Here is an 18429-nt window from a genome sequence, read left to right as displayed (position 1 = left end):
ATAGTGTGGGGCTTTGTTTTGAACCATGACAAATATGATCATGACATTCTCTACCCCAAGTTGTCTATCAAAATTGTCTCATGGCTTGAAACTGTTAAATCCAGTGGACTTTCTTCTGTCTCCATTCTATTGACCTCCTGTGACATTTGATTCTATGATCAACTGACTCAGGAAATTTTCCTTCTTTGGTTACTGTGACAGCCCTCCTATCCAAATGGTCTGGGTACTCCTTTTTGATTTTCGTCATGTGCTTTGGATATTCTGCCAGTTCTCTCTCAAACTTTTAAATTCTAGCTCCACCTCCTCTTTCCCCCAAAAGGCCATTCATTAACTCGCCATCTATGATTATGATTCCCAAACCTATAACTTTTAAGTTTCACCAACATCCTAAAATCCGTTCGTTTAGGAATGTATATATGCTCATAAAATGTATGAAGTTAAAACATACATATAGTTATAACTGTCCATATACATGTCTGTAGATACATCAGATCACATGTAACAGCCTAATGTAACTGGAGCTAAGGGTGTTGTGTTTAAGAGTATTAGCAACATTTGAATAAACTATACAATAGGGATATGGCTTAACCAGTATCCTTGCATTTGTTATCATATAATACATGATGGCCATCATGAATGCTATGCTCAGTGTTCTGCATCTTTCTATATGCTGAGGTTATGATCAAATATTATTAAAATTTGGGAGAATAATTATCTGATGTCAACATGCTGTGGATAATTAAGAACTGTGTGCGTTAAAGTTACGCTAATTGTTTTTCACGGATCTTCTCTAGTCCTTGTGTCTTAAAACAAGGCAAGCAACCACAGGACTGCAGGCACATCTCTGCCCCGTGCTTTGTCACAGAACATATATCATCCACTCTGCCTTCTCCCTGATTATTTTGTTAAGTTGCAGCAATTATCTCTCTCTTTGTGACTGACTCCTTTGTAAATGGAGTGCAGGAAATTTGGATAATTTTTCCTGGGTTTTTACCTCTTAATCCTTGTTTCTTGCTTACAATAGCATAAAGGGAACCAAAGTCATGAAACAGTTTGAACTGAAACAAGTAGCAATCAGGCTTTTGCAGTAGTAATTGACAGATGTGAAAAGCAAGATCTTGATAGTGTTCTCTCCTTTACCCTATAACTTAGACCGGTTGGTTAAAACTGTTAATGATTCTCTTGGATCAATGTCTTTTCCTTGTAGCTCTAATTTACTGCATTGGTTGATTAGTACAGATGTTTTTGTGGATGGTTCTGCATCATTCCACCAGGTTGCTTGTCTGAATCAAATTTGCTTCAATTCATCACCAGCGAAGCAAGGAATAAAATAATCAACATTTACTCTCTCTTAACACTGGTACTGAAAACAGAACAACTAAATGCTTGTCAATTTAAAAACTATCTCCTACCTGTCTCAAAGCTATGTCCCTCAGCTCATCCAGGGCTTAAAATGATGTGTATAGTTGGGTGTAGCACAGTGTAGGAGTTGGGACTGGGTGGAACCTAAATATGTACTTCAAATCCATTTTTTTTTTAAATTGAGGTATAATTGACATACAACATTATATTAGTTTCACTGAATGTTTATCATCAATATCATCATCATCATCATCACCACTACCAATTCACATTATATATACTCGTCTGTACATGAATAATGTATGAAATTACCATCTACTGACTTTTCATTCTCTGAAATGCAGCTTATTGATTTCTTGACTCTTAAATGAAGTTTTTCTGAAACTGTGCCTGTCTTCATAATGCTATTCCTTTGGGACAATGGTTATGACAGTTTGCTTTATAAGAACTAAGCAAACAACTCACAGATCAAAACCTTTTTGTGTTGTGGAACACCACCAAGTAAATCAGGTAACCAGTTTTGGTCAACTAAGGATCAACCAAAAATCACTTCTTGATTCAATTCATATTTGAAAATCTTTCACAAACGTGTTAGTTTATATTCTTAGCAGAGTAACCTTACTATATTACATACATTTTGCTGTTTTATTATTTATGATTGTGTAATACCTCCAGAAAAAGAGAATGGATTCAATATATATTGACCCAGGACTGTAACCTGAAAAAATTTTGCATATTTTACATCAGTCCCTACTGTTAACTTGTTTTTTGTATCTTTTTCTCCCTAAAAGTAAAGAGCAGGTGGTCTGGTTAGTCACATTTCAGTTAAAACAGATTTTCTATATCTCACTTGAACAAACTCCTTGACTTTAAAAGTAAGGTAGCTATTTCTTTATAAAGAACATTCTAGTGGCTATATTTTCAATTATCTATAATCTCTACAAACTGACAGTAGCAAAATGAAGGATCTCCTATTAAGGACAATGCATATATAATAAGAATTACTTTACATAATTCCATCATTATGGACTATTCCAGGATAATGATCCTAACGGGCAGTCATATTTTTTGAAGAGTCTGTTTAGAGGAAGCTTAAATTTAACAAGTTACAAATTTAAATATTCAAAACATAGAGTTATAAAATTTTTTTCACTAGAAAATCCTGAAACTGCAGTCACTTCTTAATCATGTAGAAATTGCTAGTTTAAAATTGCCAAGAATATGACAAACTTGCTCAAGCTTGAATATTCAGGGACAAAACTCATAACTTATTTTGTATTGAATGTTCTGCTACCATCAATGTAGCACCTTCTACAATTTATGAGATAATTAATTGGCTCTGGTTTAAAAAACAGAATGTTTTTAATGTCAAAAGCAAAATATTACTATTGGTCTTTCTGGCACTTAGTAATGCATTGCACTAAATAAATTTAGTACTTTTTGATGGGGCAAAATCACAGAAATGCATAAAATGCCTACAACTCCCACTCCTTGACCTATTCACAAAAACGTGTTCATGCCTTAGCTGTCCTCATGCATATGGAAAATAAATACTTTCCTTCAAAATAATAGGATGGAACTAAACTATCTCAGGGATGAGTATTTGTATTATTCTACTCAGGCTTCTATAATAAGATACCATAGGTTTGGTATTTTAAAAAAAACAAATTAGTTTTCTCATAGTTCTGGAAGCTGGAAGTCCCAGATCAAGGTCCAGTAGGGTTCAGGTTCTGATGAGGCCTCTCTTTCTGGCTTGTAGATGGCCACCTTCTGGCTATGTATTCACTGACCTCTCCTCACTGCATGTGCATGGAGAGAGAGCCAGTTCTCTGGTGTCTTTTACTGTAAGGACACTAGTCCTGTAGGATCAGGGCCCCAACCTTATGACCTCATTTAACCTTAACTACCTCCTTTTAGTCCCTATCTTCAAATATAGTCACACTGAGGTTAAAGCTTCAACATAAAAATTTGGGGAAAGACACAGTTCAGCCCACAGCAGTATTATAACTGAGTTATTGCACAAATCAACTCTTTCTTCCCACTTAAATATCATTACCCACAAAACAGCAATTTTGAGATCAAAGAGTTTAAGAAAAGATTAAGATATATTGAAATGAAAACACAAGAGACTCTTAAAACATACTAGATTTCTTTCAAACGTTAACAGAGTCTTTCCATCCAATAGTATGCAGATCAACTTGTCACCCTGACAACATAAGCATAGATAGTTCACTACAAATATTTATAAAATCAGAAAAGGGTGGATATGACAACTTACAAACATACTGAGACTGGAGAACAGGAAGGAGGGATGAAGATGAAGGTGTGGGGTGAGAACACAGGTGTTTACAGGCATTTCCTTACATATATTTTAATCAAGAAAAATCATAGAACAGCTATGTGCTATAGTCTTAAGCAGTTACAAAACTACACAAAGGGAAAAACTATTAAAATAAACTATAAAAAGCTGGTGTCATGTGCTTAAAATAGTAGTCCAAAAAGAAAAAAATTAATTCGACCTTCTGCAGGTTTTCAAAATATGAAGAATTATAAAAGTTTTCAAAATTAAATGTGACTTGTATCTTAATATTTCATAACAAGATTATTTTAAGCTTTTGTTCTAAATCTCTACTTAAATACCAAGTTGTGGATAAAAACTCAGTTTAAGATTTTAAGTATATCTATAGCTTTAAGAACAAATCACAAAATTTTTATACTTCAAATAATTATCTTATATATTCATTGCATAATTTAAATAAAATTGTAATGCATTTGAATTTAACTAATCCTTTATGTATTAATCTTGATAATCTTAGAAAGTCTCTTTAAATGACAAAAAACAATGAATTTATGAATTTAATTCAACAAGTTTACTAAGCATGTACCCTGGGCCCAATATGTTACAGAGGCTAGAGAATAAGACCAAAGATGCCACTGTTTCTTTACACTGTGAATTCTAACAGGGAAGACAAACATTTCACACATAATATGTGAAAAATATTATAGGAAAATGCATGAGATACTTACTGTAAGATCAGATCACAAAAAGACATAATTTTCTCCCAAATTTTCAGTGTGAATTTGGGATGTGAAGATACTGTGTAGGCATATGGGTCTTTACATATAAAGTGATCAGCACATACTAAATAGTCAACAAGTAGTCACTAATACTTGTTATCAGTACTTATACCACATGGTTGCATTTCCTATAATGAAAATTTTATTAAAATAGCATCCAAAAAATTCTTTTATATATATTTTTTAATTACTGATCACTGAAGAAAAACTGTAAATGGATCTACATGTATATTTTTAAATTAGTGGTGTCACAAAAATACTTTATAAAGGATTCAATTTCACTAACATAGTCTAAAGCTCCTACTTGCAAAGCAAAGCATATAAATTTCTAAAATGTCATGCCCTCTGGTATAAATTAGCATGAATGAATTCTGCTATGCCATTCAGGTACATCAGATTTACAAAATAACTAGAAACAGAAATGCATTTTTGAATGGTTTACTGTTAAAGGAATCACATTCAGTTGATTTTTCTGCTGCAGACTGCATAAGTGTGTGTATGTATGTATGCATGTTTTAATAACATTGACACTATTTCCACACATTTTTTGTCATTGTTGGGGTTTTTTTGCATTTATATCTTGTTTCACCTTATGGCAATAGCTGTTTTTAATATTACTCAGAAAATGCTCTCAAACAAGAAAATATTATTTTCTTAACATTACGTTCCCTTAAAAAATTAAGAAATCTCAAAATATATAAACTTAAATGGAATTAATTGGTTTTCCTTAAAGGACACATAATTTGATGGCCTACTATTTAAAATCATTGAAAAGAGATGATCTGAGTTAACTTATGAGAAAAATCATCACAGTTGAGTCACATTAATAAATGTGAGTGAAGATATTTCAGACAAATACAGGAAATGACTTTTGGTATTGTCTCTTTTTTGTAGAATTTTGCTTATGTATAATGTTATATCATATAACTCTATGATTATATTTCAATTGGAACATTATGTAAACATCACAAATCTAAGTAAAGGGAATACTGAAGCCAATCTTAATTTTGACAGAGAAATAAGATTTGAAATATGATTTCAAATATGATTTGAAGACATACGGGAAATTAGTCCATTAAGATATGAAGGGATGTTTCTGAAGTTTCTTAAAGAAGGGCAATAAAATCATAGCCAGGAGGCAAATACTATAGTTACCAATGCTCCCTCTCAGAGATTATATGTGTTATTCATATCCTCGGGAAACAAAACTTCTTAGGAGGTCCCCTTTTCATTGAAGAGTAATTTATGATCAGACCATTAAATCAATCTGCAAATTCCCATGCAAAGGATTGTAGAGCTAAATTCTTTAAGATAGTAGTCCATGATAAGATTACAGAGCATAATAATTCTGAGGTAAGGGGTATACTTGATTACAATAATCTGGGTCACCACTTTATAATTTACCACGTGACACTGTTAAGTCTAAGCTTCAACTTTTTACCTGTAAATGGTATTAATACTTGTTTTACCAACTTTATAAATTTACTTCAAATTTTAATGATATAATATATATATAAGTGCTATATAAACCATTCACCCATATACAACAAAACTGATGATGATAAAAAGAAAATAGTTCTTTTTGAGAGAGATTCTATATGACATCTTTGTAGAGAAATTAAGAAATTTTGCCTCAAAACGGCAACTTTGCTGATACTTTCTCATATTTTCAGAAAATGTTTTCTATATATCTGTTTTCCAGAGGAATCAAGGCTAAGCAGGAGAATTTTTTTAAAAACAAACTGCTATATGGAATACATCAAATGTTCTGTGGAAGATACACAAAAGTTTAAGATGTAAACCAGGGTCATTTACGTAACTTTTCTGTTCAAAAACATTCAGTTCCCACTATCTCCTCCCCCCATTAGAAAGGTCTTCTTTCCTAAAAATAAACTTTCCCATTAGTTCTTCCCACAAATCTTTATTCATCCAGTTGCTACCACTTATTCTCTAAACACACTCTGAACTTTGCCCCTTGTATCCTTTGGCATGATTTAACTCTATGTAATGGATGTGATGATGGACGGTCCCCATTACCCTCGGCGAAGGAATGAAGAACATATTTGCTAGCTGCTGAGATAGCATGGCAAAAGCAACCCTCAGTTCCCTGCCGCCCTTTAGAATTTCCTTGTCTGAAAAATGACACCTTCCTAGAGGAGCCTGCTAGAGGAGTCTGCAGCCAGTGTCTGTACGACAAAGAGGTATAAAAGCCTGCCACTATCTCTTCCACTTGGGACAATCTGAAGGTCCCTTACGGGTGGAGAGCTTGCCATGGAGTTGGCAGAGGATCCCAGTGAGACTGCATTATGGCTCAATTTCCCTTCTGCTCAGTCCTGCTCCTTTCCTTTCTCTTCAGATGGTGCTGATCCCAAGTACATGCCCTAACACAACTCCTGCAAGGAATCTGCCTCAAAGTGTCTGCTTTCTAGGGAGCCCAATTCGGGAAATTATATCCTCTTTCAAGAGGTTCCAGTTTTCATTCTTAATTCCTTCCCAGTGCTTTCTACAGCATTGTAAGTCATGGATCCCATTAAAAATGATAGTATCTGTACACATATTACTCAGCTATCAATAATTTGCAGTCAACCCTGCACTGTGCAATGTATAGTTTGTACTGTATTATGATTGTCCATTTAATTATGGACATAAGATGGGCTCTTAGAGGTCTTCTGCCCCAGACCTCTCCGTTACTTAGGAGGACTACAGGAGTCCACAGACATTAAGTGACCCAACTTGACACACTTTCCGTGGACCTGGTACATTTAAAAAGTACCAAAAATGTATTGTGTTCAATCACTTGTAAACCCTTATCATTACTTTTATTATTATCATTGTTGTAGTACAATAACACACAAAAACAAAAACACTTTGTTTGTATTCTAACAAATAAAGGTATTAGGTATTAAGGTATTTAGGTATTAAGCTAAAAGCTCAGTTTTTTTTTTTACAATATGAGGAGTCAAGTAACATGATCCCATTTCAGGAGAAAATTCAAGTTAAAGAAGTGAAATAACTTGTCTAACATGAAGTTATCATGTCATCAAATATCAAATCCTATGCCTTTTCCATTCATGTCTGAATGTTTTCACTCCCGTAAAATCATTTAACTTTTCTTGTGTGTGACTAGTTTCCTTACTGGAATTAATTACACGACATTCGGAACAGAGAAAGAACTGTGTTAGACGGTAAAGACAAAAACATAACATGATTACTGACCTGAAGAATAATGACTAAGTCTCTTAAGTCTGTTTGTGGGAAAGACCACATATTATAATTTTATATTATGTTTTCTAAAAAGGTTAAAAATTATCTAATTGTCTAAATGATCCCACAGTGAATGAAGGTATTACAGACAGAGACAGTAATTTTAGGGTGACCTGTTTTTACTAACTTTTCTGCAGCCCATTTTGGTGTGTTAATGCACTTGATCTGTGGAAGGAATGTAGTGGCAATGATTATGTTTTCATGGGACAGGTCCGCCTGAGGGCCTAGAATATGACTTACTTGTCCTCCTTCTGGCAAAACCATATCCATTCTAAAGTTCTAGATTGATTGGCATCTTTTCTGTGAGGACTCCCCTTTTTTCCACAGATAGAATGAATCATTCCTTCTTTGGGGTTCTGTATTTTGTTCCAAATTTTGTTCTATAGCATGCATCACATTATATTCAAGTGTCCTATCATTAGTTGTATAAATTAATACATATCTGCTATAGTAACAGCTTCTCATAAGGATAGGACCATTCTTTGCCTTCCTATCTTGAGCATCCTGCACAGTGCTTAACATATACTACTCAGTACAGTTGGCTGGGTTAATGTTTTGAAAACTAGCATTTAAATAGTTACCTCTTCAGAACACTTGTTTAATTATCCGGAGCCTTCCACTGTAAGGAAGAATGAAGCTCATAATGCCATAAATCAAATGCATGTGCTTTCCATCTTACATATACATATACATATATATATATATATATATATATATATATATTTAATATCTCCAATGTACCTAAGTTTGATCTGTGTGACTTCACCCTTAATAGGTCAATATCATTCCTAACAAAACAACAACAAAAAGAATACATTCCAGCCAGCTTGTGTAGGTAATATGTTCCTGATAGGTAAATACAAAAACTATCTAAATATGAATAGCACGTATTAGGCTTCTCTATAAACATCTCATCTTAAAGCTAATTATTGGTTTAAATAAGAATCTCAGTCTTAAGATAACTTGTGACTAGATAAAAAAAATTAATTTCTCCCTCCTGCAACATTATAACACATAATTGCCAATCCTGGACCTCGATTATACCCCCCACTCTGGACACATGGCAATAGGTAAAGATTTTAGTGTGTTTTGCCTTGACAGGTTCATAAAGAGTTACATAAAAAGAGGATTAATCAGCATTCATTATGCTACTCACGGCAAATAACATTTTTATGACAAAAAAGAGTTTTTAAGTTTTCTCCAATATCTCATTTAACAGGATAATGCAGGAAGATAGATACCATCTTATCTCCATCTTACTCATGTGGAACTTTAGCGGTCTACCCAACAGCACATACCTCATAAGTGGCAACAGGGGTTGGGGTACAGGTCCTTAAACACCATTAACCCTACTCCTACCCTGAGGAAAGGACGAGGGGGTCTTCAATGTACTTCCATTTCCACAAACACTGGTATGGGGGGTCCTGAGCTCCAGACTCCAAACTTAATAGAAAAGGAACTACAAAGTACACACTACCTTTCAAACATTGCCTGATGATTTCCCATCCTTACTCTCTCTTCTTGCCCAGACACATGCAGATTCTTTTTGTACTAGGCATCAGTGGATTGCTGATGAGGGATAACTGACAACTGAGCAGAGATCCTTAAATTCATTATTGAAGTGACTGTAGCATAAACTAGGTGGGAGGTGATGCTGTTTGATTAACACAGAATGAGAATTTTAAGGATCATTGTAGGTTTCCATGGATAGTTGTAAACATGGACAAAGTTTCAAATCATTCCCCCCTTAGAAAAAGCAAAAATATTGATGATGGGGTGGGGGGAATGGGTACAAATTTAACTGAACAATAGTCACTAACATATTCTAAATTTCCTCTGTTAAAAAATAAACTAAAACTTTAAAAATTACCACAGCTTGGGTGGGATAGGGAGGGTGGGAGGGAGGGAGATGCAAGAGGGAGGAGATATGGGAACATATGTATATGTATAACTGATTCACTTTGTTATAAAGCAGAAACTAAGACACCATTGTAAAGCAATTATACTCCAATAAAGATGTTAAAAAAAAATTACCACAGCTTGCTGCCTTATTAATGCTTTTCTTTTTGAAAGCAGAAAAAGCTAAGAGTGTAAATTCACGGGTTTGTAGTATTTGAGATGCAGTTGGGACCAGGCAATTGTGAATTAATTATTTTAATATAAAAGTACAAACCTAGCTTGCTTTTTAACTTTATTATATTTATTCTTTTAAAAATGTTAATAGCTTTACTGAGGTATCATTCTCATACCGTAAAATTTACTCATTTTAAGCACACAATTCAACAATTTTTGGTATATTTACATAGTTGTGTAATCATAGCAATTTAATTTTTGTACATTTAAATTACCTCCCCCCCAAAACTAAACAAACCTCGTTTGCTCTTAACTGGAAGAGAATCAAGGGACAAAGCCATTTTACGTAACTACTATAAGATAGTTGATTCAGGAACTTATGGAATATCTGTGACCTATTTAGGCTGTGTACTATTAACCTGAAAAATTAAACAATGGACATTTAAAGATCAAGGAAACAGATCCCCAAAGTGGCCTACCTGGCAAACTCTATTTGTGGTATCAGTTCAGTATCTGTAGGTTGTATTAAAAAATAAATAAAAATACCCCTTCTTATTATCAGCAAGAATAAAGCAGTTATTCTAGCTCAGCAGACCTAAGAGTTTTTATTAATGGTTCCAAAGATAGCTCTAGTATCATAATCATGAAGCTAAAATGTTTCAAACCCACTCACTGTAACGTTACGATGACAAATTTCAATATAAAGCAAAACAAGTAAAAACACCTACTAACAACAGCATTATAAAAGAATGGCAAATGGTGTAAGGGTAAATAAAATGAATCAATCCAAATATCCGTTAAATGAGTTGCTTCTTTTGCCCAATTTTTCAAGATCTAAAAGTTTCTATGTGGTTTTACCTCCAGACTTCAGCTTTTACGTAAGAAATCTGATTTGCAATAGCCTTTGAAATAAACACCAAAATAAAACCTTTAGAATAGGAACCCACTAATCTGTTCAAAATGGTAAGCATGAGACTATATACATAGGCTTCACTGTGCAGATATAATTTAAATAGGTAACATTTTATTAAAATTGGCATAGATATGAAGAATAGATTAGTCTATGTCCAGGAATTTGGGATAATATTGACTGTTGACAGCTAGCCAAAGATCAAGAAGACCTTGTTATAAGCTTATTATGATGCTTACACAACTCAGTACTCCAGTGCAGGTCCAATTTTATTAATGACGATGACATAGCACTTGGCTACTTTGACTACATAGCGTCATCCTTCAGCAGCAAGAATTTTCAAAAGTTTGAAAAAGCCCTCAATTTCTGGAACTTCCCCCAGTAATAATATTTTTCTAAAGGTTTAGAAAGTCTCCCATTTTTGAAGCTTCCTTCCCAATTTATATTTTCCAAAACCTACTTACCACAGCAAAGAATGACCAAGCAGGGCATCTTAAATGCCAATAAGAAAATAAGCGAAAACTGCTTTTAGGCTAAGCTACCAGTTCACAATCATCATGATTATTATATTTCTTAATTCATTTATTTTGAAAGCCTCATGAGATCTCTCAAGTACTTATTCCAATACTATAGACATCAATATGATCACAAATCTAGGGAGGAATGTAAAATTCCCTCATGCAAATTTTAAGGCAGACTTGCCATCTATTACAAATATAACATTTTATGTGGTAAAAAACTGGTTAACACCATGTGAGACACTGAAGCCAACTCCTTCATTATTCCTGATTAGCCTGTAGATTTTAATCATGAGCACGTAGCACACAAAAAGGTAAAAAATGCAAGAAATATCCTACATCTTATTTTGTCCGATATTTTCCCTCTCCTCCCCTAGATCTTAATAGAGTTGGTCCTCTTAGAGCAGTCTTAATTGGTTTACAGTTTATCCCCTTTTCTTTCTCCTGCCAGATCTCTGGAGGAGATGTTAATGAGTCTAGTAATGGTTTAACAGGCAACAGAAGAAATAGCAAAGAAAAGCTAAAGGTGTGAATAATCAACAAGCTGGAATAATCAAGTTCCGTAGAGCCAAGTTAACGAGATATTCAAGCAAGAGACCTCACTTATGTAGTCACATTTTCACTTTGTCAAGACAAACACAAAAACATACCTGCTTGACCTGTGGTGACACTGACAGCCGCAAAGAGCCTCTGGGATCGACTTAAGTCAGAAACTCCATTTACAGCTTCAACTTCAAAAGTATAATTAGCGTGGGCCAGCAGGTCCATGACAGTGACATAGTTATCCTCTAATCCAGTCTGCTGGGGCATGTAGCCAATGCTACTCCCACAGGGAACGCACTCGCCCTGCTCCCAGCTGCACCGCTTACACAGTATTCTGTAGGTCACATCGTTTCTTCCCCCATTGTCTGCAGGTGGACTCCATTCCAAGCTCACGGTGGTTTGGTTGATATTGAAAATGAGGTTCTGTGGGGCAGATGGAGGCCCTTTGGAAACCAAAAATAAGCAAATAAACAAAATAGACAAAAAACAAACAAAAATGAACCGAAGGATCCATGTGGGGCATTAAGCTAGTGGCTCAATTACCATACAGAAAACTACTTGAAATGCTCTCTTGCACATAAACATTTCATTACCTTTCCTAGAGAAACTGAATAAAAGCCTTCTTGAATTCACTTGGCAAGAGGCTTTATTTATTTTCTATTTAATATGTCAAAATGAAAACAGGATAACAACTGTCTCTGTCCTTTTGCCATGGTCTTTAGCTATTTTTCTTCCAAGCTATTAAAAAAGAACAGTTAATGCACCTAAAAAAACAGTTGTGCAGTTGTTTAAAAATACTTTGCCTTTTAACTGTATAACAGAGAATACATCCATTCATTCTTAATGTGCTCAAGAATGATTTATAGTAATGGCTGGAATTGGCTTTGGATTTGAATCTCTCAAACATACATTAATTGAAGCACCAAGATGTAAGATTTGCCCTATTTAGTGATGGAATTTTAATTCAGAAACCATTACTTTTTAATCACATTTCACAGCCATGCAAGACTCAAATAACTTTTACATTTTATTTATTATTCCTATTGCATACATGTGTAAAATATGATTAAAATACATTTTGATCTGGCAAACATGAAAATGACACTGATGATGATGTAAGATGTATCTCTTTTATATTATTGTTTAGCCTCATCGGTTTGTGGAATGTACTCATAAATTTCATGCCTATCTCAATGATGTCACAATACTACAAACAAACGGAAGGGATTTGAAAGTCCGTATTTTACAATTATGAACTTACTTGTGCACGCCACATACGGTGGGTCAGATGGAGCCCTGTAATACCCATCCTCACAGTCACACCTTGAGGAGCCTTCTTTATCAGAAAAACTGTGGGTTGGACAACGAGAGCATTGAAGATCTTGAGAGGAGGATTTGTAGAACCCACGGCCACAGGCTGGGAATGCAGAACAAAGTGAAAATAGAAACATGAGAACAAACAGACCTTCTTTAAATTTTAGTAATATTTAGCAAAGAATAAAATGTGAAATTTGGTTTCCAAATTTGCTATCACCAGACTCAATAGAAACCTAGATTCCAAGAAGAAATTTCTAACACATTCTTTTTATATCTGTTGTCACGTTTCCTGGGAACTAATTATAAACCATAAGTCTCTAATTATATGAAAAAAGAAGGGAAAAACATGCCCTTTATGGTAAAATTCTGTTTAGTGTATATCAATAACCCAATTGTATAATACTGTATTTTAAAACAAAATAATAAAAACCAAATGATATAGCAAACTTGCACCTGTAGTTGGCATCAGTCCAAAGTCTAGAGACCAAAACTAAACACAAGCATAATTTATTTAGATAAAATCTCAGGATAGTTAATTCAGGGGAACTTTGATTTCAGTAATAATTAACTTGCTTGTTGATTCGCATTAACACACTTCAAAGTTATGTTTTCTTAATATAGTATAGCTATAAATTAAGTTTTTATGTGTGAATTTGGTTCATAGTGAAAAATACTAAACTAATTTTATTACCTGCCTAGAAATAATAGTGATGTAAAAACTGTCATCTGAAAATGATAGAAATGTATTCCCCCTCGCACCCTGCAATTTTCAGAAAACCTCAAGATATAATTTCAACCAACTTAAGTTCCAAGGCAGGCTGCTTTCCACTAAGCGAACTTCCTTGTTACTAAAAATAATGAAATGCTATGAATAGAAGAAACCTATTCTGCCAGAAATAAGGAGAAAGCCATCAACTACAAACAGGTGATAACTGTTTCTCCTCTGCTGGGAGAGGTTAAGATAGTCACACTAACACAGCAACTGCTCTCAGCAATGAATAGACATCTCTATCACCTTCCAGTGAAGTTGCCCTAACTCACTTAGAGACTACTTGTTATTAAATTAAGTAACCTGGAACTATTTACTATCCCCAGACATTTTACATATTTATCTTCAATTAAAATTTAGCAAGTTCAATTTTCATTATCTCAACAATTTTTAAATTAATTGATGGTACTATACATTGAATATATTAAATAGATTCAATTTACCCTCCATCTTTATTAAATGAATATCTATTTAAGTTTTAGTGACCTTCAAATTTAATAGAAATTAATAAATCATATCTATAAAGAAAAATAAGTGAATATTTAACATAAATTCAATTATGTATTAGGTTCAAGTTTGTTTAATGTTCTCAACTTGAGCATTATTCAGGAGTGTAATCACATTTTCACTCTTGGGTGGGAAAAACAATCCTATCTTATTAGGATAGTATATTCTCCAGAAAAAAGTCAAGTCATTCTGTACTTTTGTTCACATGCTGAATATTTAATACATAATCTGGTACAATTGAGAACTCCAAATTATCTTTTAAGCTTCAAGAATATAAGGCTGTTTTATATGAACAAGACAGGTATTTTAGATAACTTAGAAACTTAAAGATAGGTCATATTGTGATAGATAAGTTATAGATTTGTGAACAGAACTACCATCATCTCTTTGTAAATTATGATCCACTGCTGCCCTCAGAAGCCAGTCTGCCTTTAGTTGGCTTCCTCAATTCATACAAGAGGGAAGCACTCACAAACATATTAGGCAACGAAGCTTAATGCACCTTCACGTGTTCTTGTAGCAATTACTACAAATCTAAGACACAGAGAGAAAAATGAGCTCGATTTTGAAATAATATGAAACAAAGTAACACTTTAAAATGTTTCTAAAGATACAATCTTGCCGCGTAAAAGAATGGTTAACTGGTAGGATAAAGGATTTAGCATGGATTTCTCAGGCTGGAAATTCCTTTCTTTAAGTATGCACTGTATCTTGCCCCATGTATTATCTGTAATTGAGTGATCAGATAGAACGTCCGTAACACAGAGAAGGCAATGCTTTACTCACAACCTGCAGCTTGATAACATTAAGGCCCAGAGAATTAACAAAGAAAGAGAGAGAGACAGAGAGAAGAGTTGTATGCTGAGAGCCTTTGATGATATTATGTGTATTTACTCACTTTTTACAGGGAGAGGAGTTGGGGAGCAAGGAAATGGGGGGGGAATGGCAACACGATTTAACATCCATTAGGTAAGGCTTCCAGAACAGTAGGCAGCAAACTGCCTAGTGGAATCTCTTGCAATTCTCACCCTCCTGTTGCAAATAAAGGCTTCTAACCAAAGGCTTACTTCCACTTTTCCCACAAATAAGTAGGTCCATTTCTTGCTCCACTTACATGATTTGTAGAATGTATACAGTACCTTATGTAGAGAAATTTAAAGCCCTTATCGTTCAACTTTCAAATTTCATTAAATTCTGTTACCATTTTAGCAGATGGGAAAAACAGACTTGAAGCAAAATTAACCTGAGTTCTTCAAATAATTCTGTTTGTCTAGGTTAAAACTGGATTTAGAACACAGGACTGCTGAGACTCAACCATATGCTATTGCACCAGCCTTGACTGCTGAATGAGCCAAAGTCTGGCATCTGTTCAATGGGTCTCGAAGCTTTAGCAACCCCAAAAATGAATTTTCAATGGGCCCCTGTTGCCTTTTATTATACCCTTTGACTAATTTAAAGTTATTACTTTAACTTAGAAAACGCTGAAATAATATCCTAGTACACCTTACAGAAGAGATATTAAATAGATCTCAATTTCACCATGAATTTTGGCATTGTAGATGCCTGCAAAATAATGGAGTACATGTAGGCCATCATTAAATAGATAATGAGAGAAGCAATCTCGAAAAAATGTGGTCATAAAAGTCTTAACATTTTTTCTTTGAAGTACTATTCTGTTTCAGTTCACTTAATATTGAAAATAATAAGTTGTAACAAGAGAGTTTTCACTTAACATCTAAGGAAGCTATTAATTTAGATTTATTAAAAATAAGTACAAAATCTTGGGAGCTATGGTGTGAAGAGCAAAGCCAAGAACACGAGAAGACATAACCTGTATCTCTCAGGATAGTAGTGAGCAATTGCGTAGTAAAAAGTTTAGGAAGGAAGGAACAGATGCTCATAAAATTAAAATTTTAGATGAGATATCTAGATGAAATAGCTTGAGTAAAATACTCAGAGAGAAACTGGGGTGAAGTGATATACCTGAGATTTAACCACTTAAGGAAGACTTAGATGAGCTCCCCAGCTGCTCCCAAAAGCCTACATGGAAATAAGGGCAATTTCTCCTCTCTATAAATTCAGCTGGTTTTCCAAAAACGTACTAGTAAAAAAGTTTTTCATGGTAAATGCCTTCTGAAACCTCAATCAAAGATAAATTCCCTTTATACATAATGATGAAGTATATAAGAATAACTTTCTAGGAATCGTGCAATAGCAGTTTTAAAACTTTTTGCTTCCTTTGCTTTATTTCTCAATTTGTTCAACAGCATTTGAACTCAAAGCAAACTTTAATTAATATACTGTAGGCACTATGGTAAAATTAGTTACAATAAGAAACATACCATTTTAATCTCCTGCCTTTCGATGACTGTTTTTTAAACTGAACATTGTTTTAAGGTAATATTTCACTGGACTGATGAAGACTGGGAATATGTATAAAATTTGTTTTCAATATTTACTTTTGTAAAAATAATATTTCACCAATTATTTTAGTAACAGTATTTTTCAGTGTTACCACAAAGGCCTGGGACTGATTCTTTGGACTGTTTTATTCTAGCCCTCAGGGGCTTAATGAATAAAATAACATAAGTTCATTATCCTAGAGCTAAGAACCATAATCTTGTCAGATTTCATACACTGAGCAAGTGTTCGCTTGGCCAGTTGTTTAAATGGAAAAGCACCAAAGAAAAAGAAAATCTAGGAAGCACATGAAACTTCTTTTTACTGGACAGTAACAAGATTATCTACTGTAATATAACTATTAAATTATATTACAAAATATACTATATTCCAAGATCTGCTATATTGTTTACTGCAATGAAGTAACTGTAATATTATATTTAATTTCAACCATTTTTAAATAAGAAGATTGTCTTATGTAACAAAATTGGTTCATAAATATGTGGGATTTAAATTCTTAAAACACACACACACACACACACACACACACACACACACAAAGTGGAACAGGGTTTCCCATTTATAAGTAAATTAAGAGCAACAAAATTCTGAACACAAAGATATCTAAATACATAAGAGAGTTGATACAAAAGCCTTGTATCCTGATTCTCAAACTCTCCTAACATTAGCATATGCTATAGCTGTCTTCAATGGATTTCAAGTGTATAAGCAATGGGGTGCCAGGCCTTTGAGTATATACTTGCATGAGGCAGTCTGTGGAACAATCAGGGTACTGGTGTAACAACTCTGTGTTCTCAATGAACAATCCTGAAGGCCACTGTAAAAGCCGCCGACAAATTTCCACTCTTCAGGCTAAGCAGCTGGATGAAGTGGAATACCTCTTTTTTTTCTGATCAAAGGTGTAGATACTCAGACTTACCCTGGTGCTTTAGGTTTATGACCTACAAGGGTAAGCTTGGGGGATATCCTATCTGATTATACTTCTAAGGACCTTCTCCCACAAACTGGTCATCCCAGAAAATCCACATACTTCTAGAATTTCTCTACAGCCAAGAAAGATTCCCTCAACCATAATGGGCACATTTTTTTGGAAATCTTAAACTCCATCTTTACTTTCAGACATAGCTGACCCATCCTGAACATTAAGGCACTGAAACTCCATATCTTAGTGGGCTGTCCCCCATGACTGCACATGAGGGATGCTTTGAAAAGAGACTACTGTCTTGGCCCTATTAAAGATAACTGAGTCATTATTAAGGTTCGGATATATCTATATTTTAAAAGCTTTCCAGGTGTTTAGAATCATCATCCTGGAGGTTCTAGGTCTTTTCTTGGACTATCAAAGTCTGTAAAGAACGCATGATAAAAGATATGTCCACCATAAAATTGATGAGGGAGATAAGATTAGATATTATTGAGAATTATAATAAGTTAGAATTTTAAAATAATCAAAAAATTAAAATTCATTAATAAGCCAATCAAAAAATAGGCAAAGAATCTGAATAGATATTTCTATATGGAACATATACAAATGGCCAATAAACACACAAAACGATGCTCAAGATCATTAGTCATCAGGGAAATGCAACTCAAAACTACAATGATAAACCATTTATACCCAGTAGGAAGACTATTAAAAAAGACAGATAAAAGAAGTCTGGTAAGAA

At 34.1% G+C, this 18429-nt stretch overlaps 1 protein-coding gene across 8 annotated transcripts in view; it reads right to left on the bottom strand.

The window, feature by feature from the left end:
* EPHA7 (EPH receptor A7) overlaps positions 1–18429 on the bottom strand; it is a 167274-nt gene that overhangs the window by 95354 nt on the left and 53491 nt on the right. For all 8 annotated transcript variants that reach the window (XM_082406320.1, XM_082406318.1, XM_082406314.1 and 5 more), the window contains exons 4-5: positions 13010–13165; positions 11856–12191 (exon numbers count right to left, since the gene is read on the bottom strand). In XM_082406320.1, the coding sequence (XP_082262446.1) occupies positions 11856–12191; positions 13010–13165 (492 nt within the window). The remainder of the gene's footprint in view (positions 1–11855; positions 12192–13009; positions 13166–18429) is intronic.

Source organism: Balaenoptera borealis (genome assembly GCF_965194805.1).
Source record: "Balaenoptera borealis genome assembly, chromosome: 9".
Lineage (NCBI taxonomy): Eukaryota > Metazoa > Chordata > Mammalia > Artiodactyla > Balaenopteridae > Balaenoptera > Balaenoptera borealis.
The sequence above is the reverse complement of the archived record's forward strand: the minus strand, read 5'-3'. Positions and strand labels throughout refer to the sequence as shown.